This window comes from Panicum virgatum, chromosome 2K (genome assembly GCF_016808335.1).
Source record: "Panicum virgatum strain AP13 chromosome 2K, P.virgatum_v5, whole genome shotgun sequence".
Taxonomy (NCBI): domain Eukaryota; kingdom Viridiplantae; phylum Streptophyta; class Magnoliopsida; order Poales; family Poaceae; genus Panicum; species Panicum virgatum.
This window is the reverse complement of record NC_053137.1, coordinates 3376991-3402454: the sequence shown is the minus strand read 5'-3', so window position 1 is coordinate 3402454 and position 25464 is coordinate 3376991. Positions and strand designations below refer to the sequence as shown.

Genomic DNA, 25464 nt, shown 5'->3' with positions numbered 1-25464 from the left:
CTCCGCCTGACCCTCCGGCCGCCGCTGACAGCCGGGACCGCGGGCGCGGCCGGGATCACGACGCGGGCCCCGCGCCGTAATCATGAACGGGGGCTCACCGACACCGTGGGGCCCCCAAACTGCGGCTTCCTTCCAATCCCCAATCCCCCAATCTCGCCATCAAGCAAGCAACCAACGTGATGCCGTACGGGCGCGCACGACCCCGCCGATCCGACCGAGCTCCTTTTCACCGCGGGCTCGCCTCGCCAAAAGGGGCGCGGTAACAATCGCTTGCCGTCGCCGTCAAGTGAGCGGAGAGAACGCGCGCGCGCGCGCCACCAGCAAGGGGAAAAAAAAAAGTGGCCACAGGGGGGGCCCCACGGCGCCCCCACCGCAAAAGCGCATCCCGTCGCCGCGCGGCTGGACTGGACTCGGCCCTCGGGGCGCTCGCCCTCCTCCTCCGCCCCGCACGCCTCCCCGTACGCCACCACCCTAACCCCGGGCGCACGGAGCTGACTCCGACCCGCCGACACTGACAGGCGGGCCAGGGGCGCGGGAGCTGGAATAGGAGGACGGAGGCCCACCACCCCACCCGCGCGCGCGCACAGCTGGCTCAGCTCACCGGGATCCAGGCTGGCCGCGGCCCCAGGCGGGCAGGTCCATGGCGGGCCGCCAGCCAATATACCCTATGATCCCTCGTCACCACTCCTTCCTTCCCCATCGCGAATCGAAAACCACCCATCCGCCATTGCGCTCGCCGCTTCGATCCGACAAGAGAGGCGGAAGGAATTCTGAGTGACCGAGGAGGGCCGCAGCCCGCAGAAGAAAGGGCCATGGACCCGTGCCCGTTCGTGCGGGTGCTGGTCGGCAACCTGGCGCTCAAGATGCCGGCGTTCCCGCGCGGCGGCGGCGGCGCCGGCGTGCACCCGACCACCGCGCCCTGCTACTGCCGGATCCGCCTCGACAAGCTGCCCTACCAGACCGCCACGGCCCCGCTGCTGCCGTCCGCCGAGGAGGGCCCCGCCTCCTGCACGGGCGCCTTCGCCGCCGCCTTCCACGTCTCCAAGGCCGACCTCGACCGCGCCACCGCCAAGCCCGCGCTCTTCGGGCCCCGCCGCACCGCGCGCCTCAAGGTCGCCGTCTACGCGGGGCGCAGGGGCGCCACCTGCGCCGGGGCCGCCTCGTGGAGGCTGCTCGGCAAGGTCGTCGTCCCGCTCGACCTCCGCGCCGCCGTCGCCAAGCCCGTCGTCTTCCACAGCGGCTGGGTCGGCATCGGCAAGCGCCGCGCCGGCCGCAAGGCGGCGCCCGCGCCCGCGCCCGCGGCCTCCTCAGGCGGCGCCGCGCAGCTCAACCTGACCGTGCGCGCGGAGCCCGACCCGCGGTTCGTCTTCGAGTTCGACGGCGAGCCCGAGTGCAGCCCGCAGGTGCTCCAGGTGCAGGGCCGCATGAAGCAGCCCATGTTCACCTGCAAGTTCTCCTGCCGCAGCAACAGCGACCTCCGCTCAAGGTAAGGGACCCCTGCATTGGCCATTGCATTGCATTATCCAAGCAGCAGATTTTTCTGATGGAGAATCGAATCGTCCATGGCAGGTCGGTGCACTCTGATCTGGCGGGGAACGGCGGGCGCACCTGGCTGGCCAGGTTCGGGTCGGAGCGGGAGCGCGCGGGGAAGGAGCGCAAGGGGTGGTCGGTGACGGTCCACGACCTGTCGGGCTCGCCGGTGGCGCTGGCCTCGATGGTGACCCCGTTCGTGGCGTCCCCCGGCTCGGACCTCGTGAGCCGCTCCAACCCGGGCGGCTGGCTCATCATGCGCCCCGTCGACGGCACCTGGACGCCGTGGGGCCGCCTCGAGTGCTGGCGCGAGCGCGGCGCGGGCGCCGGCGGCGACCTCCTGGGGTACCGCTTCGAGCTCGTCCCCGACCACACCAACTCCGGCGCGGGCGTGTGCGTGGCCGAGTCGGGCGTGCCGGCGTCCAGGGGCGGGCGGTTCGCCATCGACCTGACGGCGGCGCAGCCGTTCGGGCGGAGCGGGTCGCCCGGGTGCAGCCCCCGCGGGAGCGGCGACCTGGGGCCCCACGGGCTGTGGCCGTTCGGGAGCTTCCGCGGGTTTGTGATGGCGGCGGCCGTGCAGGGGGAGGGGCGGTGCAGCCGGCCGACGGTGGAGGTGGGCGTGGCGCACGTCGGGTGCGCCGAGGACGCCGCGGCGTTCGTGGCGCTGGCGGCGGCCGTGGACCTGAGCATGGACGCGTGCCGGCTCTTCGCGTGCAAGCTGCGCCGGGAGCTCTCGGCGTCCCGCGCCGAGCTGCTCCGGTGACAAGTGTACAGCAGGCGGCAGCGGTGTGCGAGGGGTGGCTGATGAGCGAGCGAGCTTCGTTCTCATCGGGGTTTGTGACGATCTTGTCCGGTCGCGGAAGTTTTGTGGCGGCGATCGGGCGAGCTTTGCTTTGTTCTTGTGTGCGCTGGTTGATGGTTTTGTGACTTGAGATGAGGAGATAGTAGTATGTTGTGTTCGTCTTCTAGGTGCTTTTTGAAGTCGAGAAGCAATCAGTGCAGGAGTTGTAGTAGGGGAGTGATGTGTTGAGTCGTGTTGGTGTGTGCGTGTCTCGTGCCTATGGATGGATTTTGGAATGCTTGTTGCTACCAAAGTAAAAGTGGTAGCACTGGATGTGGAGACGGACCGTGATGGAATGGAAGCAAAGGTCCCTCCTTTTTGCGCTTATTTTTGTTTGTGTCGCTGATTCTTGCTGTTCAGAGTAGAACTCTCTACTCGTAGTAGCTTTTTTTTTTTTGTTGAAGAAATACTCGTAGTAGCTTTGATCACCTTGCAGCTCGTGAGGTTGCTAGGCCATGGAATGCGGGAGGATGATGGAATGGAAGTGTGATGAGTGAGTGGTGCGAGGAGGAAGGCAGGCGCCGGCACGGCGTCCGTCCGAGCTGGAAAGTGCCAGCGAGTGGGTCGCCGGTGCGGGAAGCGTGCGCCGTGCAGTCCATGATCCTCGCTGCCTGCCGTTGCCGTCGCGGGGCTCCGGGCAGTTGTTTCCGGCCGTTGCGTGGGCCCCCTGCCAGCAAGCGTATTAAGATCAGGGTTAAAAAAACTGGCCGGAACCGGTCCGGTTACCGCGGTTACCGGTCTTACTGGCCCAGACCGGTTCCGGTTCCGGCCGGTTAGAAACCGGCCCAAATTCAAATTTTAAATTTGAATTCTAAAAAAATGAAAAAATCTCAAAAAATTCCTAAAAATACTTCAAGGTGCAACGAATCTAATGGTGTCAGATTTTCTCAAAAATACGTTCATTTACTATAGTTTGCGGGGAGTTGAAGTTAAATCAAAAAAGAAAAAGAAAAAAATGGGCCGGCCCATTAAGGCCCATTAAGTCAAACCGGCCGGTAAACCGGTTGCACGGGAACTTTTGAATTTGGATTCGAATTCAAACCGGTCAACCCGACCGGTAAACCGGTAAAACCGGCCGGTAAACCGGTCAAACCGGCCGGTAAACCGGTCGGAACCGGTTGCACGGGAGTTTTTGAATTTATTTGAATTTGGATTTGAATTCAACCGGTTTCCATCGGTTACCGGTCCAACCGATCCGGTAAACCGGAACCGGTGGCCGGCGGTTTGGGTTAACCGGTCGGGATAAAAAACCCTGATTAAGATCCGGTTTGGATTAGGTGCCAGTAGGTGAAAGTGCTAAACTAGTAGCACAAGCTTATTTAAGCTAATAGGATGGTCTAAACTTTTATTACAACTTAAAAATTTTACTATATTCATATGTGGTAATATGCGCTAAATAGGATGGTCTAAACTTTTATTACAACTTAAAATTTTTACTATATTCATATGTGGTAATATGCGCTAAAGTTTAGCACTTAAACTTTAGATCCTCCAAACAGGATCTAAATATAGTACTCCATCCATCCATAAAAGAATGCTATTGTCGCTATTCGATAAGTCAAACAGTTCAAATTTTAACTAAAATTATATAAAATATAGTACTGGATGCTATTCTTGCTTTTCGATAAGTCAAACAGTTCAAACTTTGCCTAAAATGCATCTCCTCCTCATCCTACTGGGCCAGGCACACTACTGCCGGCCGCAGCTGGACCGTCCGGCCTTGGGCTCGTAAAACCACTGCTTATACCTTTCGGTTAATACCACATTGACGGCGGGGGTGGGGTTAGCAACGTCTATATATCCGTGTGCGGTATCGTACACAAGCCACGTGGAACAAGTGGCGAGCAATCTCTCAAACTCAAACGGATTGAGATTTCAAGCACACTACACAGTGTGCTAAGGCTTTTCTTTAGCCTAACTTTTTTTTAGATAATGGATAAAATATCCGGCCTCTACATCTAGAGACGTACACAACTTAATTATTACAACATTTATGAAAAAAAAATTTAGATAATGGATAAAATATCCGGCCTCTACATCTAGAGACGTACACAACTTAATTATTACAACATTTATGAAAAAAACAACAACAGCTCACAAATAAGAACAACGAACTAGCACAGTCTATATAAGTGCTTCCAACCACCGTTAGCCTGCTCCAACGAGACCATCTCAATTCTAGTGCTCAACGATGATAGTAAGTTCTTGTTGTGCTAATCACGCTGCAAATGCGCCCAAAAACAAAGCCAGTACGTTCCCCTAAAAATAACCTATAGAATAGAATTATATTTAATTCTATAAAAAATAATATCATTGCGGGTATTCCAGATTGCCCAGCATAGAGCAGCGAACCCCAACCCAAATCAAATCCCTAATCTTAGTATTTTGATTAGAGAGCCAAGAACCAAATAAATGTCTAATGGATTTGGGTTGAGTTAGACCCGTAGCAAGATACACCATCCTCCAAACAATTCTAGCATAATGACAATCTAGGAACAAATGTTGGATTGATTCATCCAAATTACAGCCAACACATTTCTGGCTGCCTTTCCAATTTTTTCTAACAAGATTGTCTTTAGTTAAGACCACCTCTTTTTGTAAATACCAGAGGAAAATCTTAATCTCTAGAGGAGCCTTAATCTTCCAGATTTTCTTATGTCTGAAAGGGGTATGAGTATTAATTAAATGCAGATACGTAGAGCGGACCGTAAATAACCCAGATTTGGTTAAGTTCCAGCTGAAAGAATCCGACCCATCCACTAGATTAAAAGGTGCTATCTGTGCTACAAGATTAGACCAGTCTCTCTATTTAGGTCCCAGCAACATTCTCCTAAAAGAAATATTAAGAGGTTGAGAAGTCATAATTTTGGCCACCGTCGCATGAGGATCTCTCACAATATTATAAAGAGATGGATACCTATCCTTGAAAGACATATTGCCTATCCAAGTGTCTTCCCAAAACCGCGTGGCACTTTCCATCCTTAATAAAAAAGGTGCCATTGGTTAAGAACTCATCTTTAATATTCATAAGTCCCCTCCAAAAATGGGAATCATACGGTTTAGCCTTAACCTGCCTTAAAGATTTTTTTAGCCTAACTTTATTTGATTTTGTTTTGACTCGTCGCATCACTGCATCAAGACACGCCATAACCATAAGGGTATCGTATTGTTAAACATGGTGCGTTGAACTTATATTGCCAGCTAAATCTATACATGAATGCAGAAGTGGGCAACAATGGTGATGTCATCCACATGCATGCAGATTCGAAATTTTAAAAAGTCATAACTATTAAACCGAACATCCAAATTAAATTTGATTGCACTATTATCTTTCTTAGGACAAAATCTTCAAAACAAGACCATACTTGCCTATGTTTACATAATATTTTTAAACATATTTTTTAATTCTAGATAATTATTTTCGGATCATGAGAACAAATAATTTAGCAAGACGAACAAATAATTATTTTTACAAATAAAAAACCTAAATGCGATGAACAAATAATAATGCACTAAGAACAAAATATTACACATCACAAACATTGGATTGTATAGGATAAATAATGAAAAATGAATATCACGAACAAATGAGTCAACATTACGGAACAATTAAATCTATAAGGCGAACAAATAATTTGAAGTTAGGAACAAATTAGTTACACACAGATAAATAATTTTATATAAAGATAAATACATGTACAATGAAAAAAATTATTTTGTATATATACATGATTTACAAGGTGAACAAATAATTTGATGTTAGGAACAAATTAGTTACACACAGATAAATAATTTTATATAAAGATAAATACATATACAATGAAAAAATATTTTTTTTGTATATATACATGATTTACAAGGTGAACAAATATTTTGATGTTAGGAACAAATTAGTTACACACATAAAATAATTTTACATAAAGATAAATACATGTACAACAAAAAAATATTTTTATTAGTATATATACATGAGCTAAATAAATTAGCATATAAAAAATATGTATATATAAATTACTAGAAACCAAAGTTGAATTACAATTCGATCAAGAATATCTGCATGAGGTTTAGACAAAGAAACAAATAAAAAAGAAAGAAATAGAATTAAATAAACATACATACATATCGTGATAGAGAATTAGATGGAAGAAAAGGAATATAATTGTAAAGGAAAGAAATAGAAAATGAGAGGAAAAGAGAAGAAGAAAGAAAAAACATAACAAAAAAACATTATAGGAATGAGTAGCGTTCCTGGGCAGCAAAAGAACAAAGCAAAGAAAAGACCATAAGCCACTACTAGAGAAAGAGCCATGGGCACCGGTTCCAAAGGGCCTTAAGTACCGGATTTCGAACCGGTACCCCGCAATCGGGACCAAAAGCATCGATCTAAGACACCGGGTTTTTCAACCGGTGCCTAAGTTCTTCTTTGGTACCGGTTGAAATTTTCAACCGGTACCAAAGGCCACCACGCCCGTTCCATCGTGTCCTCTCCCATTCCCTCGCATCCTCTCCCGTTCCCCTCGCACCCTCACCAGTCATTCGAAGAATCTACCACAAAATATAGATACAATCTATAGATTTCGCAAATCATTCAGAGAATCGATCACAAGATAGATAGAATCCATACAATTTCACATGCATCTCTATTTCAGAAAAATAAGAAAAAAAAGAAAAAAATCACCCACAGCGGCGGCTTCTCGCTCGCCCAGTGGGACTCCTCGGCGGCCGCCCACACTTCACGGCTCGACGCGGAGCTGCTCGACGCTCGTCGCCGCGGAGACCCTCGCCTGCCGGGAGTGGCGGGCGCGGGAGTCGCTCGCCCGCCACCCGCCACGGAGCTCCTCGCCGGCCGCGCGGAGCGGCTCACCCGCTGCGGAGCTCCTCGCCAGCCACGCGGAGCCGCTCGTCGTTGCTCGCCACCGGGTGGATCCGCTCGCCGCCGGGTAGAGCTGCAGTCACAAATTGAACCAATTAATTTGGTAACCGCACATACAGAACTAGTACAAGTATATTCTGTGAATTTTCCTACACTCCTTCAGTCCTTTGGACATTTTAGTATGAACCTTGTCCGAAATCGAGCGATTGTAACTACCAAAACTCCTCTTTTGCAAACCGTCTGCTACGACAAACAGCAGAGAAGTCGACCTTATTTGCAGAACGTTGAAGACGAACAACCAAACTTTTCTGAAGAAGAAGGGCTTCCGGCCGCCGGCGGCTAGGTCCTGAAGAGCTCCAAGCAGTGCTCCTGGTCCAGGTTCCTGCTCCAGAACTTCTTGTAGTACTCGTCGTGTACACGGCGGGGGTCTCGTCGGTGACGAGCTTCCGCGCGGGGCCCAGCACGATGCCGGCGCACCACGGCAGCGCCTGGCGGCGGCAGCGGCCAGCGGCTAGCTGCCCGCACGCCCGGCAGCTCCTCGCGCTCCGCGGGCAAGCGGAGCCCGCGTGCTCCGCGGCAGCGGCCAGCGGCTAGCTGCCCGCACGCCCGGCTTCTTCAGCGAGAGAGGATAAGGCAAAGAGAGATGAGTGGTGAAGAAAGAAATGAGAGGGGGAGAGATGACAGGGATTTGGAAATATCGAGAAGCGAGAGGTTGGCTTTTGATAGCGGATGATCATTTGCACCGGTGTTTATGTCGAGGGATATAGTATAGGTACCGCATGATCCGGTGCTAATGTCTGCTCCATAAGCACCGGGTTGTCCCACCATCCGGGACAATTGATGCATGACTAATTTAGTACCGGCTCATGGAATTAATCGGTGCCTTTGTTTGCGCATTGGCACCAGTTTGTGCTGTGGTGCGTCCTGCTAGCGCTCGACGCAGGCCTAAGATACCGGCTATTGTTGCAACCGGTACAGATGACTCACATTAGTACCGGTTCATGCAACAAGTGGTACTTTTAGTCTGGATCTTTGACTTTATAGTAGTGAGCAAAGAAATAGTAAGAAAAAAAGCGAAGGAGAAAAAAAGTTAAACAATGCATTGCAAATCTGCCACCGCTGCAACCTACGTGGGTCGGTACGTCAGCCATAACTCACCCTGTTCGGCTGGTGGACAGCCTCCAGCCTCTACAGTATTTCTCTCTCACACAACTCCAGCTTCAGCCTCCAGCCACCAGCCAGGCAATAGTGTTTTTCTCTCTCACAACTCCAGCTCCAGCCTCCAGCTCCAGCCTGCCGAACGGGGTGAGTCATCGCATGCATGTGCTGCAAAGCGCTTGTAGTATAGAGTCCAATATTTGGCAAACTGATAACACGTGTCAAGGTCCAGAACCCAAGAACCGGATATTTTAGCAGGCTAATGATAAGCGTCAAGGTCTAGTTGGACGAAAGCGTTATTGGCTGATTTTCACTGGTCTTCACGCCATGGATCTCTGATTTATCGCGCGAGCGATATATAGTCCGAGGATGGGCAGAGATTCAGCGGGCTGGACCACGTCTTGGGCTGCGGTCTTGGGCTGGGTAAGACGTGTACCACCATCCTCTTGCACGTCGTGGGCTTATTAAACCCACTGCTTACACCTTTTGGTTAATACCACATTGACTGCGGAGGTGAGGCTGGCAACTTCTAAATATCCTTGTGCGATAACGTCCACAAGCCACCTGGAACATGTGGCGAGCAATCTCTCAAATTCAAACTCAAAATGGACTATTGAGATTTCAAGCACACTACATGATGTGCTAAGCTTTTTCTAGCCTAGCTTGTTTTTTTTTCATTTTGTTTCATCGCGTCACCGCATCAAGACATGCCTATATGCGCACACACACTTACCCCTGTATGCACAACTTATCAATATGAGCACCCTAAAAAATTAACCCGATAGATTTTGACACTGAAGAAGTCACCATAGGCACATCGTTACTGGTGGCACGTTGCCTACACTAGAAGAGAATGTCGTTAGTTCCTAAAATAAATTTAGAGAACAATCAAGCGCCTCGCCTATGATAACGTGTAAGACTTAAGATCAAATGAAATGTTCACCATAAGAAACATAACCAACTGATTTACGCTACGTTTGTGACTTCGTGCTCGTCATGCGTATAAATGCAAGCACAACATATGCCAGTGATGAAAGACAAGGATGTGCTAACTGCTGAAGCAATGGCGGCGATGGAAGGCCTGGAGTTGGCGGAGTGTGGTCTGCATAAAGCTGTTCTTGAAGTGGACTGCAGCGAGCTGAAGACGACTTTAGAATCTGAGTGATGGCATGAGGTCGTCAATCAGCGGTCTTTGCTTCGATATCGCAGAGAGATAGGTATGAGTTTTAGTGATTTTAGAATTGCTTGGGTACGTAGGTATGCAAACTTGTTGCCCATAGTTGTGCTTATGTGGGATCTTTAAAAGACGAAAGCTGACCCTACTATTCTGCCAAAATCAAGCAGCCATGAGGCCACGTCTACAATAAATATTAACCGTTGGATTACCGTATTGCTTAATCGGGCGGCCGCAGTACGAGCCGGAGGCCGGACACAAACTAGCGCAAGAATTGGTTTCCCACCTTCCATGTGAGAACCGCCCAATTTGCACTCGGTTTAAGTGAAAATTATTGATTAATCCATTAAGATAAGAGTTAACACGTGTCCGTCTCTCGACACGCCACGTGTTAATCCACATCTTAGAGGCACTTAATCAACACATTTCATCTAAGATGACCGCAAATCCGGTAGTCCCGGTACGTGTTTGCCACATGCCCAGGATTAAGCACACGTACCGTTGTACAAGCACGTACAGTGCCGATGATCCACAAAGAGCAATTTTACACACTTAATATTACAAGTTCGATATAGGTGGGTTCAAACTTCCTTTACAAGCCTTGGGCTCACGAAAGACATATTAAACCGAAACTAAAAGTTTATTGAATTTACATGCTCTCACGGAGCTCGATTACGATAACAACATACTAAGATAATGATGCCTTGCTCAAGGACACACTACTAGAAAAGAGGCCTTTGGCACCGGTTGAAGAGGGCCTTTGGTACCGGTTTTTCCAACCGGTACCCGGAAAGTGGTACCAATGGCTAGGGCCATCAGCACCGGGTAAAAGAACCGGTGCCTAAGGCTCTCTTACCAGAATATTTTTTGTCAAAAAGGTCTGGCCGGGATTCGAACTCAGGATCTCTGACTTCAGAGTCACCTTTCTTACCATCTCACCTACACATCACTTCTGATGGGAAGAGAGATATTTTCCTTTTAAAGTAATTCATGGATGAGCCTAAGGTACCGATTGGTAACACCAACCGGTACCTAAAGCTCCTAAGGTACCGGTTGGTAACACCAACCGGTACCTAAGGCTCATCCATAGGCACCGGTTGGGGGTACCACCCGGTACTAATGTAAAAATTACCACCCGGTGACTATGGAGAGCCTTAGGTATCGGTTGGTGTTATCAACCGGTACCTAAGGCTCGTCCATAGGTTCCATCTAGTATAGGTACCGGTTTATCTTCATACCGGTACTTTTGGGGTGGACCTTTGGCGTGTTTTCTAGTAGTGACATCATTACAGCCACAACGACCTACTCCTCCCCCGCACTAGGATCAGGGGGGTAGAAGTGGCCGAACACCACTTCCGGCTCACCTGCAACTAGGTTTAGAAAGCAATCTGAGTACAAAGATACTCGCAAGACTTACGCAATTAAATAAGCAAGGATGATGCAAAGGCTCAAATAAAAGCTTTAGGGTTAAGTAATTATTGCATAGCAAGAGCTCTCTAAACTATCACCTAGCAAGATTATTTATTCTTGCCCAAACCCCAAAAGTTTTAGTTGATTAAGAGCATACTAAAAGAATGATCATAAAGGTGGCAAGAACCACTCCAACATGACCGAAACTCTGTACGAGGAATTCGACGAACCAAGAGCTTGCTCATAACCGAGAGCGCGGCAATTCAAATTGATTCAAATCTTGCAAGGGTGTACTACTTTACCCATACGACACAAGGACCATGCGACTCCCCCAACCGGCCAAAGTTGGATAAGGGGGTACTCGCGTCAACCGTTCCCAACAAGCCTCGATCATTGAACTTCACACCTAGCTTACGCGTGGAGTAACTTAGGTCCACCGGGGACACCTCTAAACTTTCCTACACATAGGTCCACCGGGGACACTCCTAAGCCTCCCTGCATAGCCCTTGGCCACGTATCTAGGACTGCACATCAATGATCAAGTCAAAGAAGGTAATTGGCTCATCCGTACCATTATATTGGATATGTGGTAGCATAGAAAGTTGCTCAAAGTCAATGGCATCCACGGACGGTCCTTAAACGATCCAAGCGAATTATGCCCATGTGACAACATTATCTAGGCCCTACCATTCCGCTCGAATCTCGGTACTGCTACTCAACAGAACTCCAACTACTCAAGCGCGATCAAGGATAACCAGCAGATGTGATGTGCCAAACTAACCTTTCTAGCGAGCAAATGGAGTACTCTAAGCTGAGCTAAGCATCTAGTCAGGTTAAGTAATTAACTGACTAACAAGTGACAAGGACATGGATAACAATTCAAGGAAGGTCAATGCATGAAATTGGGTACAAGAATGCAATACATACATACTATATTCATAGCCCAACAATATCCGAGTGAGATAACTATCTAAATCAAATTAAATAGGTGCAAGGAATTATGCTTAGCTGCTTGCTTTAGTTTACTTCGGGCTCGACCGCGAACGGGACTCCGGGTTCAGGCTCAACGGACTCGGTGGGCTTCACGGGTTCGACCTCCGACGGTTCGGACACTATAATGCATGAATGCGATGCAAGAATTAAGAAATAAACTTACACCGCAAGCACAAATCACAAATTAAATTGAGCAAGTAGAGAACATTACAAATAACTCAATAAAATTGGATTTGCAGCAAACGAATCTTTCTAGAATTAATCATAAATATATAAATTTTCAGCCATTCGAAACAAGATAAATCAGAAAAGGAAAGTAAACTTAAATAAATAAATCCAAAAAAAAATTCAAAGATACTAGGCATGAACACAAGGCTAACAGAACTGGTTTTACTATTTTATCACTTTCCAGTAAAAAGTTCAACATTAAACCATTTTCCAACAGAGCAAAAGAAAACACGCTAAAACTTTAACAAACAACAAGGAAACATAGAGAAAGTTACACCATTGGAAACTATATTTCATAAGGAGTCTAACAAAATTTAGTTTGGAATTTTCAGAGCAATATACAAATAAATAAGCATTTTAAACACTTTTACAAGATAAAACAATAGACAAATCTATAGCAAAGTAACATGCAAAAAAATATTTTTCCTAATTAGATCTGAGCGACACGAACCCAACAAAATAAGTTTCATAATTTTTGGAGCTATACACAAATTTCTATCCATTTTGCAAAATTACAGACATATAAAACATAATAAAACCCTAGCAAAATGCTAGGTCCACCAACAGCCAGCCAGCCCTGAGGCCGATAGGCGGGCCCCACGGGCAGGCGCCCCACCCAGGCCGGGTCAAGGCAAGGCCGGGCCTTGACCGCAGTGTGGGCGCGTCTACGGCGTGCGTGGCGCGTCGCTCGCACGAGCGCACGTCGCGCGCGGCGACGGCGGGGCGGGGCCAGTGCGGGGCAGGGGAGGCGCGCACGGCGTGGTTCTGGAGTCGGCGAGGCTAACCGGCACGAGCACGGGCGGAGAGGAGCAATGACGGGGCGGCACGACGACGAACGGGGGCGGCGGGCGGAGGCACTTGTCACTCCCGGTTTATGAAAGAAACCGAATGCATTCTCATATGTGCGCCAGGATCAATTTACACACATACGATAGACAATAAAGTGAATATCATAACAATGTCATAACGAAAGAGAGTATTAAAGACTTTATTACATAACCGAATGTCTTAATCTTAAGTGAATAAATAGCGTCTCAGAGTAATAGCGGAATCCTCTATCACAGGTAGTCGATTGGGATACATACGCCTAGAAATCTTTGAAGTCTTCTGGGTACTCCGGGCAGTCGTGATGTTGGTCTGAACAGCGTTATGCAAGGGTGAGTACACTTATGTTTGGTACTCAACAAGTGGCAAAGAAATAACTATATATTACATGCAAGGCTGAATCAAGGAATAGCTGACATGGTTTAACTGTGATAAGCACTTTTAATTGATCAAGTTTTATTAGCAAGCATTAACTAGATGTAAGTTTATACCATTAACCCATAAATAAACATATGAAGTAACCATCATCAACATCATAAATAAAACATCGATTTAGATCATCTTCAAGTTCAATTATCATGTGAGGGTCCAAGCCGCTCTTGACCGTGAGCACGGCTAACCGGTTAGTTTTCACTCTGCAGAGGTTGTACACTTTCACCACAAATCGCGTAAAAGTCCCGAAGAACTTTGAACCCAACCACGCATGTGTTGATTAGACACAATACCACACTTCCAAGGTATAGTTGCATAGGGACGCTACGAGGCCTTTACAAAGATTCCCTAATAAATGACAACCCACTAAGGTTTCGAGTCCAAGCAGAGCATAACCCTCCCTAATGGTCAGCTCCTTAGCAAAGGCCGCTACCCCAAGAGGACCGAGCTATACCCCATCGATGCAGCCCTTCTTGCCCTTTCGGTAAGACTGTCACAAGCTAGAGTTTCTAATTAATCAGCCAAGACCAGAGCCATGTAGTATTGTGGTTGTACTGTTTTTCTGGGTGGTTCTCCATGTTTCAATTAATCATATGATCTTGCTCAACAACATTAACCATAGAACATGAAGTAACATGTGTAGCATTTGTATGAAGTATCTCTAACCATGATCTATGTATAAGCAACTAGCAATACTACACAACTTAATTAAAGTACCCGGGTTGATCAAGGTATGGATAAACAATCTAGGTAAAATCCTTAATTAGGTTCCCATCATATTATAGACACATGCATACAATAAAGTAAATGTGAATAACTTGTGATTTATTTGGGGACAAAAGTATGATCAAGGGGCCACTTGCCTTCCTCGAAACGCTGCTGCTGATCGGCGTCTTCAAAGTCTTGCTCTTGTTGACCCTCGAACGGCGCGTCGTCTACGCATCACACGAGCACATACAAGCAAACAATTGCAAAAAAATAAGAAACAGTATACCAAACAATATAAACAGTACAAAAAGAGGGTATAAAACTATTCTACACGTTGCAAGGATCGCGTGAGCGCAAGAATCATCGAAAACGGATTTAAAACGGTGAAGTTATGGCCTAAACATGATCATAAGGGCTCGTTTGTAAAGGTTTTAAAACAACAGGGGCTAAAACATAAAGAAAAGGACTAAACTGGAATTACTTTTCAAAAGGCTTGGACGGCGGTTTGATTTTAGAAAACCAGAGGGGTTCTTTTGCAAAAATGCCAAGGCTGACCTTGTTGACTTGGCTCAGATCTAATCTGGACCGTCAGACCGAGATCGGGTGGCTAGGGTTTGATACCGGTTCAAGATCTAATATGAGTCGTTGGTTTTGGATCTGGCGGCTGAGATCGGGAGGGGGTTTGGGGCGGCGGCGCAGTGCGCCGGCGGCGGTTCGCCGGACTTGACCGGAATCGGCCATCCGGCCGGGGGTTTTGGCTTGGGATTGGACGGGGAGTGAGCTCGCGAGATCGCAAACGCGATAGCAGGGTCTGCACTACGCGCAGAGGCAGTGGAGAGCGAGCGCGGCTGCGGAGCGGCGGAGCAGAGCTCCGGCGAGCTAATGCGCCGGCAAGAAGGCGAGATAGGAAAAGAGAGGGGGTCGGCGAGGTTCCTCTCACCACAGCGAAGCTCCGGAGTGGCGATGTCATCGAGGAAGCAGAGCGGAACGGCGGCGCGACGGCGGTGGGCACCGAGCTCGAAAAGTGGCGGCGCAGCTAGGGTTAGCGATGGCTAAGGCGGCGGCTGCGGGTTTGGCGAGGTCAAGGGCACAAGGGGCGCTTATATAGGGGCAGTCAAAGGACCTGGGCGTGCGGGCCCAAGGGAAACGCGGCGCGGGGTGGGGTCGGACTCGGGCTCCTCCGCGAGTCCGGTTCGGACCCGAGGTAGGGGACGCCCCTGACGGGCGGACCCCACGGGTCAGAGAGAGAGGGGGAGAATGGGAGTTGGGCTGGGGCGCGAAGCTGGGCCGCGAGAGGGGATTCGGCCCGTGGGAGAAAGAAAAGGAAAGAAAGGTTGGGCCGGTTTGGGCTTCGGGGAAAAGAAGAAAAAGAAAGAGAGAGATTGGGCTGGGCTGGAATCAAGGGAGAAAGAGAGATGAAAGAATGATTTTCCATTATTTTCTTTAAACCTTGGTTCAAACAAATTCAAATTAAATTTGAATTCAAAGAATTCAAACTCAATCTGAATAACAGACAATTAAATGATGCAAAGCGGCATGAATGCTCGCAACCTATTTTCCTTATATTTATTTTAAGGCTAAATAAATTATTTAGTTCCCGATAAATGCTCTAAAATGCAAGATAAAGCAAATAAAACCTTATCGACCTATAACAAAACTAATTAAATTTATTTGGGTTCCTGATTTGAAATTTAGGGTGTTATAGCGCTCGCCGGCGGCCCAACAGGAAGGGGGAGGAGGCCGAGTTAGGAGGGGGAACGGGTCGAGGACGACGAGGGGAAGCTCCCCCTGCGAGGAATTGAGGAGAGGGCGACCGGAGACGACGAATCAACGGCGGCCGCGGCAAGCGGAGCTTGGGGTGGCAGCGGCAATGGAGGTTTGGGGCTAGTGTTTGAGGGGAGAAGGGGGGTGGCTTGCTTAAATGGAAGAGGGAGCGAGCAGCGGATGGGCGTGTTGCACGAGGATGGCCGGCGGCGGTGGTTACGTGCGGCGCGCCGCGATTCGTGCAACGCACGCCGAAATAGAGGAACGCCAGAGAAGGGGGATGAACCGCGCTCGACGGCCGGCACGTGGCGACGACCCGCCGAACTCGGTCTCGGTATGGGCGGCGGCGCGACGGTGCTCTCCCATAGGCTCGCACGGACTGCGAGGATGGCCGACGCGTGGCCACGGCGCCGGCGTCCCGGCGAGCTCAACGTTTTGGGCTGTGACATTCCAGATCCTTCCTGAACACACGCTCAAGCTATTATGCGGCACCATTAATCTGAGGAACTTTTTTTTCATTCTCACCGTGCATTACTCGAAGTCGGAGCAAGGTCATGGTCCACAACCAACATCGAAGAGGACGTACAAGAGTTAGATAGCAGCAGTCTGTGTGAGAACACATTAGCAAAATAAGCTGACATAGCTATCATTACATGAGAAAAGAGTGTGTTGCTGTCTACTCTTTCGTCTACTGCTCTGGCTCATACTCCTAGGCAAAATAACACCAATTAGAGAAGGCATTAAATATCACACATACAGCAAAATAGATAACTCATTGTAAAGTTGTTTGTATGTTTCAAACAGATAGCAGCTGTCTAAGTTGTACCTCAAAGAGATTGGCGCCGTAGACTTCGAGAATGACAAAATCACTGCTTGTCTTGTCGCATATTTTGTATCCAACAAACGTGGTGTGGATGGGTCTAGGGATGACCTTTGTTGTGCCAGAGTCAAAAAGTTCCTTTGGACCCAGGAAGAAGTGGGCCTTGGCTTGGCCCAACGCATAAATTACGACTTGATGACTTTGACGGACCAATACAGTTCATTAAGAAAGAAAGAAACAAAGCTCTAGATCTCGCAGTTGGCACCTCGATCACACCTCTGCTTTATTTTGGCATGTATGAATGCATGCAAAGGGACCCATTGGATTTGTGTGCTTTCTTTAGAAATTTCGTTCTGCGTACTATGCATGCATGATCTCTTAACATTATTCTCTCCGTCCAAATTATTGGTCCCTTTGGCTTTTCTTTTTTTAGATTACACAGCGTAACTCAGTCACTTATAACACACGTACACTTACCCCTCTATATGAACACACGTACGCAAACCCTTATCTCTATGAGTATCTTTAAAAATCGAGCCAGTAAATCCTCGAGATTGACGAAGTCACCACAGACATTTTGCTGTCAATAGGAACGTCGCCTACCACTGAAAGCACAACGTTGTTAAATTCTAGAAAAGCCAAAATAACTAATAATTTACGATGGATAGAGTGGTACAGTAGCACGAGCAATGATCGACCTCCGGCCAAGGGCAATTATGGGACTCGATAGCATCTGCTAACCCGGTCTTATTTAACAACGAACGCAGCTTAATTTATTTTGCACTGGGTGGCCAGGTGATGATGATGACTAGGGGTAGTTACGGTGTATCTAGAAAAGTAGCGTAGCAGGGATGTGTAAATTAAACCATCGGATCAGGACTAATCATCATTCAAAAAAAAAAAAGTAAACCAACCAGGCGCGAGCAAAGCGTAGAACCTGGTGCGTGGAACGCGTGGAGGAATTCAGAAAGATATAAATAAAAAGAAAATCGCCCATAGCTTAATTCAGAAAGAACCTGGTGTCGTGGCTGTTTATTTCTGCACTGGGACCCACCATTAGGGTTGCGGCTAAAATGAAAAACCAAGCCTCGTCAATGTTGTGATATTTAGGATGTGTTTAGATTCAAAATTCCGTAAATCGCCTGCATCAGTCGAAAAAAATCGCATTAGTGTAATGGACTGTAAATCGCGAGATGAAACTAATGGACCTAATTAGGTAGTGATTAGACACTAAATTGCTACAGTGATGCTACAGTAAACATACTCTAATGCCAGATTAATTAGATTCATCTCGTAGTTTACAGACGAGTTCTGTAATTAGTTTTGTGATTAGTCTATGTTTAATACTTTAAATATGAAAAGATTCCCTTTCAAAATTTTAAAATAGGGGATCTAAACACACCTTTAGAGCATCGTTTGCATTTTGTGCCACAAGAAGGACATTTTAAATAAAAAAATGTGATTTTGTATTTGAGGACAAATTTGACTTTTAGTATACATTATGTATTATGAGCAAGCTAAATTTGGAGTTTTAGAAAGTCTTTAAAAAATAGAGAGCTTCAAAATCAGAGGGTAACCAATAAACTCTTCAAATCCCTTGGCTATCTATATTTAAATCACCCATTTTCTCATCGTTCTGTCCACCGCCGCCAAGATCACGCCGCTCCACGTCGTCGTCGCCGCTGCTCGGTGTCCTCGCATCACTACCTGCCGGTGCGCGGCCATTACTTCGTCACGACCTTATCTCCATTCCCAGGCGTATACTTCCCTTCCTTCTCCCTCACTGTAGCTTTTTTTTCTTCCCCAGCCACCATTAACAAAGCTTGAGCAGCTCACCATCGCCAGCCAAATCCACTCGATTCCGTCCATTGATATCAAATGCCGTGCACACCCGAGGCTCACTCACCTCCCTAGCTCCCTCCCCAACCCCTCCAACACCAGCCCCGACCTTGTAGTATTGCAAATCTCTTTGGTTCTTGGCTCAAGAGTTTCCCCTTTAAGTTGAGAAATCAAGTGTTAATTGGTACTGATGCACTGGATACGGTGTTGGGCGCTCCTTTCTAAAGAGGAAGAGAAACTCCGACTGCTAAGAGGCTGCAAGAGTTTGGAGATAACAGCTATGGACATTTTGAGCAAAGCTGGGTGGAATATCTTCAAGAGAATTGATAACCAGAATCTGTTTAGATCTCATTGTTGTCTCTTTGGGGTGATCTAAATCCCTTGTATCGTGTCACTTTATGTGGTGTGCAGCTTATATGCTGCAGGGTAGAATCTCGTTGGTTGTATGCGATAAAAACCTTGATTGCAGAGACCGGTTTATTATCCTTCATCTAAAAAAACACCAGCCCCGACCCCATCTCGTCAGGGATCGAGGATTCCATGGCAGCCGCGGCCTCCAGTACCGCCCCACCTCCATGGCAGCCGCGGCCTCCAGTACCGCCCCACCTCCATCTCACCGTTGAACTCCTAGCTCCGGCAACCGTTTTCTTCACCCAACAACTCAAATCGAACCTAGGTGATGCACTGATGCTCGTGCTTCCCTCATTTTGTCACGTTCCGCCAGTTTCCGCGCTCGTCCATAGCACCGCCACTGCTATCATGCCGCTGCTCGTCGTAAGCCGCAAGCGTGCAGCCTTGCACTGCGCTGCCAGGCACCCCGACTCCTCCTGAGTGCGTGGGATGCGGGACCGTCCTGCCCCACACCTGGCCGGCCTTGCGGAGGGCGGATCTCCAACCGCGGCGGCGACCGCCCCGCTGCATGCCTCCCGCCTCCTGCGCGTGCAAAAGAGGAGGGGAGGGCGTGGGACCATGCGGGAGGAGAGGATGGCGAGGGCGATGGGCTCGGTATAGATGCCGAGCGGGATAGCAAGGGGAGCAATATGGAGAGGCAGTTGGATGCTGTTTTTAAGAAAATTTATCTATCCAACTTCTTTTAGGGATGCTCTTGGAGTTGCTCTATGCATGAAGAGAGTACTTTGAAGTGAGATCCATCTAACGTTGCCTAGCTACTAGCTACTAGCTAGTGGTCCTTTGGTCTGAAACATAGATATGACCGGGCAGACCTCAGCAAGGTGCCCATCTTAGTTCCAACGAGGTCTTGGGGTGCCCTAATAAGTTAACAACGACCTTGCTTTGAAGTGTTTTGGGGCCTGTTTAGAACCGATCCGAGCCCTCCACCTAACCCTGCAATCATCGATCAGCTTATAAAACGAAGCTCCCTCCCTCCACCCTTTTTCCATTCTCAGTTCCCAGCTGCTAGAGCCCGCGGCGGCCACGCGATCGATCGATCCAGCACCATCGTCCTCGATCTCCTTTTCTTCCCGGTCTCCGGCTGGTCGTCGCCTCCGATCCATCGACCGATCCTCTCACTCTGCAGGCGGGCGGCGGGCTGCTAGTTCTCATCGCCGTCCGTGTAAGCTCTTCTCCTGCCGTCCCCGTGCGTCAACTTCGCGGTATAGTACCATTTACTACTGATGAGTACTCCCCCGTACATCTCCCACCTGTGTATATATTGTTGGCCCGCAGATCGCCGGAGGACAAGACCTCACCGCCGCGGGTGCCTTCTTCCCCGTCCCAGCAGGTCCACCCTGATCGGCCGCTTTAAGCTAGCAGCTCCTTCCTTTCCGCGCAACCGGCGCGTGATCTCGCAAGCTCCGCACATACAAGGCCTGGGCCTATTACTACTTTGTAAGCTATATCTCCCCCTGTGTCTAGCACTCCGCGCAGAATTTCTAAATTATTAGCTTTTTTTTTAAACTAGGGTATGAGTACTGCCATGTCATATATCGAGTCGTACATAATTGCGATTACATAAATAAAAGGGAGCTATTTTATTTGAGCTGTACGTTATCAGGGACTAACTAATCTTAAAAAATCATAGACCTTATTAATTACTACTATCACTAAGGGCTCTTAGAACGACGTGCACGATAATCCTTGCAAGGCGTGTTAATTTGAAAAGGTATTATTCTAGATTTATGCAGTCAATAATCTTCTAGCGTGTGCATAAACACACACACATATATATATATATATATATACTAAAATGCAACAAGATGCATTCTGATGCACAGACCCTATCGTAGCACCAATCCGTGCCCACAAGGAAAAAAACAATAAACCCAACCAACTATCTAAAGCCACGTCATCCCACAAAGCACCCACCAGAAGTTTGCATGCAGAGGAATCTTTTTTTGATTTGAATCTAAAAATGCGATATCTCTTGAATCGTAGATGTGATTTCAAATCCGTTTGAAGCATGTTGTTGGAAAAAAATGTACCGAACAAAATGAGATCCATGAACGATATATTTCAATAATATTTTTAAAATAATATATATATATATATATATATATACTAAATTGCAACAAGATGCATTCTCTGTTGCGGATGCACAGACCCTATCGTAGCACCAATCCGTGCCCACGAGGAAAAAAACAATAAAGCCAACCAACTATCTGAAGCCACGTCATCCCACAAAGCACCCACCAGAAGTTTGCATGCAAAGGAATCTTTTTTTGATTTGAATCTAAAAATGCGATATCTCTTGAATCGTAGATGTGATTTCAGATCTGTTTGAAGCATGTTGTTGGAAAAAATGTACCGAACAAAATGAGATCCATGAACGATATATTTCAATAATATTTTTAAAATAATATATAATTGCAACTATATGCACTCTGAATTGCAATCACAGAAATAACAGAATTGCACCATAGTCTTAGCCCGCTAGTTGCAACCCCAACTAGTACTGGTTGCAACCCGTTACCACATAATTACTACTGGTATAATCGGTTAGTACCAAATGCAACTCAATTACTACGGGTTGCAACTAGTTAAGATTGAGTTGCAACCCAATTGCTATGCTAGTTGCAACCCAATTGCTATATTGGTTGCAACCAAATATGTGCCAACTGTACTTGATTATTGTGACATGATACAAATAGGACACATCGTTATACCTAGTTGCAATTTGATACTAGACAGAGTTGCAATCGGTAATAAATGAAGATGCAATTCGTAAAAAAAATATAAAAATATATCCATATTCGATCTACTTTTGTTAAGCAACAAACAGTTTGTTAATCAGACTTACGGTTTAGAAGTAAATTTGTTTGAATGAATCGAACCAAGAAAAGATTCCATGCATGCAGGCTAGTGGGATTTTTGTGGGATGTGACTTTGCCTGGTTAGTGGGTGATAAAAATTAATTAGAAAAAACACATGCATGTGCGGTCGGATGTACCAGGTGGTTCAGCCTGACGCGCTCGGCGGCCTGGGTGCATTCTATATACAGAATGCACCCAGGTGCATTATATCATAACCCAGGTGCATTATATATATATATATATATATATATATATTTATATTTATATGCTGAAACAATATAATTAATAGCAGTTCTTGTGGGTTTATGTACCGATAACTTGTTCTGATCTTTGAAATTTTTCTCTCAGCTAACCTATATGCATTGAACGGGCAACAGTTAAGCAATGGCATATGGTAACTATGATGCATTGCAGAAACCACGTATCTCAAACATCAGTTGCGCATCTCATGAGTTCTCGGCAGCCTTCTCTGAGAATATGGGAGAGAAGATGTGGCAGGTGAACACGCTGATACTCATCAATGCTATCTTTGCTGGAGTCATCGTTGTCATAGGTGCCTATGCTCAGCGGTATCGCCACCACCTGTTAGCGCGCTTCATCTTTCTTGGAGCCACAACTTTGTTCTTGCCCATCATTTCTTATGTTGTCTCCACCATCGACACTAACACCAATGATTACATCAGAGAAGGCAAGCAGCATGATTTCTCAACCTTAGCAGCGACGTGCCATGGAGGCTTTCATCAGTATGCTGTTGTGTCTTGGGCATTCCTGGTTCAGATCGTCGTGGTTAATACCAGTGTAGTAGTCGCCGTTGATGATAGAGAAGGTCGGAACAAAGGCCCCCCTATCGGGCTGTTTGCCCAAGGGATTTGGACCCTTTACCTGGGTGTGAGCACCATGGGCCCGATTGAGGACAATATGTGGCCATTTCACCTTGAATTCATGCTTTTTACTATCTTCTGTGCTAAGATTGTGTTGAAGTTTTATGCATTTGTTAAGGCTCGGCAATCCTTGGCATTTGGGCGCAACCCTCCTCTTATTTTTGGGTACATGAAACAGCTACAGCTCCAAGAAGCATCTCAACTTGGTGAACCGTTGGCAGGTGAGGACGATGCACCTCCTGCTCCGCTCTTGGTTATGGGAGAAGAGGCTATGCAAGTGGAAAAGCAGCCACATGGGTATGTGTGCATGGATGTCTCAAGAACAACCATAGTCAACAGCACCGGCCTAGTTACTTTTGACAAGGTTTGGCAGTTGGATGACATGCTTGCTATATCAAGACCACAGGTAAAAGACATATGTTTGTCATTTGCATTGTTCAAATTGTTGCGGTGTCGATTCGCAAGATACAAGCTCGCTAATGCTGGTTCTATAAAGACCTTAAACTTTTTCTGGAGTTTGTTGCTGAAAGAGGGCGAGCATGCAAGGATATTTCGGGTGATTACAGATGAGCTTTCCTTCGTCCAAGATTATCACTTCTCGTCACTTCCAGTCTCCTATTCGAAATATTGGTTGCCCGTCTTGAGTGTCAGTATCTCACTCTTGAGCATTTGTTACTGTCTTGTGGCTGCATCGTTCATCATCAAGGGGCTTCTATTCCACTGGGAGCCCAAATATAAGCATCAGATGCGCTGTGACTATTGGTGCAGTACTGAAAGGCAATGGATAAGCACCACGCAGTCCAAGCATTTTGGCTTCTTCCTCTTTGATGATGTTCCTTTATTTTTTCTTCTCGCATTAGTTGTGATTGCTGAAGTGAGGTACATAGCATCCTACATTTATTCTAACTGGACAAAGGTAGCCCTCATCTGCCACTATATAAACCATGCCTCTTTGCAGCATTCTCTCTGCATGCAGAAATGGTTTGGCCTTCTGTTGAAACGCAAGTGCGAGATGATGAAGCATTGGGACGAGAAAATTGGCCAGAGCACAATATTGGTGGTTCACCCTAGAATAACCCCACTTCTTGTTCTCAGACGTCTCCTGGGTCTCCCGGACCTAGATAGGAGTGTGAAGATACCAGAGGCAGTGAAGGTCTGCATCATCCGTACCATGAGACGTTACCGCTTCAACGGGCGACAGTTAAGCAATGGCATAGAATTTCTACGCCAGAGCGGAGTAGACGAAAGATTCTCTTGGGCCTGCAGTAGCAACAGCACATCTGTTACCATACTAACATGGCACATCGCCACATGCATACATGAGTTGAGGCACCCATACCATTATCAGCACGGCCGAGAACAAGGCTTTCGGTACGATCTGGTGGATCACAAGATTATTGCTACTCACCTGTCACGATATTGTGCATACCTGATGGCCTGGTCTCCGGAGCTGCTTCCTGATGATAAAGAATGGAGCATGAGTCTGTATGAGATCATCAAGAAGGATGCTAAGCGTGCCCTCGCAGCCGCAGGGTGTACTGCAGGCGGATCCTTGACACCGGAGGCCGAATACGAGCAGGTTATACAATTGCTAAGTGTCAATTCTTCGATGCATGACGTGCTCAGGAATGGCATGATGCTCGGAAAGCAATTGGTGGAGTTGATCGAAGGTGAGGAAACGGCTTGGATGGTGCTGGCTGGATTCTGGTCAGAGATGATCCTATACATTGCTCCATCTGACAATGTTAGAGATCATTTGGAGGCCATTGCTCGGGGCGGTGAGCTGATAACACTCCTCTGGGCGTTGCTCACCCATGCAGGGATCATGAGTCGGCCTGGCATTGCTACTGCTGATGATGATGGTGATGTTTGATCGAAACTTTTTAATCTGGTGATTGTTAGTGTTTGCTAAGTAGCGGTCTGCGTACCGCATATTTGTCTTGTTAGCTGTAGCCTCTCAACTGTGAGAGGTCAAGGCTGGATTTTCCTTAATCTAAAATAAATGTATTGTTCGCGTAGATGCTTGAAAGTGATCGAGTGCTCTAGCCTAAGAGGGGGAGGGGGTGAATTAGGCACTCTAAAAACTTAGACCTATGGCTCCAACTAGTTTGCACAAAACAAAAACTAAAACATGCTATCTAGATGTGCAACTAGGTTGTTCTAGTGTGAAAACCCCTATCCCAAAAGAGTTTAGCAACATATAGCCTTTCCTATCAAGAAACTATTCTATGAAAGTAAAGGCACACAAATTGCTATTATGTAATGCGGAAGCTTAAAGAGCGGGATAGGAGATAGCAAACTCTTGACGCGGGTGTTTATCCCGTGGTTCGGTTAGCCACAAAGGCACACCTACATCCACGTTGTTGTAGCACTCACTAAGAGTATTGCTACTCGGCCACCAAGTTTCTTCCGTGAACACAATCACGGTCACCTTGGCCCCGGGTTCCACTAAGGAGCTTCTCCACAAAGGATGGGGGTCTCCACGTCCCCCGCACAAAGATTTTGTCGCCGCTCCACACCAAGTCGGAGGGTCGATGACGTTGCCGGCGAGCTTCACGCTCCAAGGTGCCGGCGCACCAAGCTCTTGTATTGGTTCACTAGAGAACCACAACACAAAGGCTCAAGGCCTTGCAATCACACTCACTAAGAGCTAATCTAGCACTCACACTTTACAAAGCTAGTGCTATAAGCTAAGGATATGATCTATGAGTTCTTGTAT

The 25464-nt window shown here is 47.5% G+C and overlaps 2 protein-coding genes and 1 long non-coding RNA gene across 3 annotated transcripts; 2 read left to right on the top strand and 1 right to left on the bottom strand.

Annotated features, from left to right (window-relative positions):
* Positions 1–592: 592 nt before the first annotated feature.
* On the top strand, positions 593–2698 carry LOC120661381. The gene is made up of 2 exons (XM_039940239.1): positions 593–1486; positions 1570–2698. Exons 1-2 carry the CDS (start codon positions 813–815, stop codon positions 2291–2293), a joined length of 1398 nt encoding a protein of 465 aa, XP_039796173.1. The 5' UTR covers positions 593–812; the 3' UTR covers positions 2294–2698.
* A 4219-nt stretch (positions 2699–6917) lies between these two features.
* Positions 6918–7979, bottom strand: LOC120661375. The gene is made up of 2 exons (XR_005669874.1): positions 7514–7979; positions 6918–7317 (listed from the first exon to the last, which is right to left on the bottom strand). It is a non-coding gene; the product is annotated as an uncharacterized LOC120661375 (long non-coding RNA).
* A 14269-nt stretch (positions 7980–22248) lies between these two features.
* Positions 22249–24618, top strand: LOC120659611. Its single transcript, XM_039937810.1, has one exon. It carries the CDS (start codon positions 22249–22251, stop codon positions 24616–24618), a length of 2370 nt encoding a protein of 789 aa, XP_039793744.1.
* The last annotated feature ends 846 nt before the right edge of the window (positions 24619–25464 follow it).

Bases quoted from the DNA above. Each gene is read 5' to 3' on its own strand.
- LOC120659611 (XM_039937810.1), top strand. From the start codon at position 22,249: ATGGCATATGGTAACTATGATGCATTGCAGAAACCACGTATCTCAAAC.
- LOC120661381 (XM_039940239.1), top strand. From the start codon at position 813: ATGGACCCGTGCCCGTTCGTGCGGGTGCTGGTCGGCAACCTGGCGCTC. The intron at 1,487-1,569 runs GTAAGGGACCCC...CGTCCATGGCAG, and splicing joins AACAGCGACCTCCGCTCAAG to GTCGGTGCACTCTGATCTGG.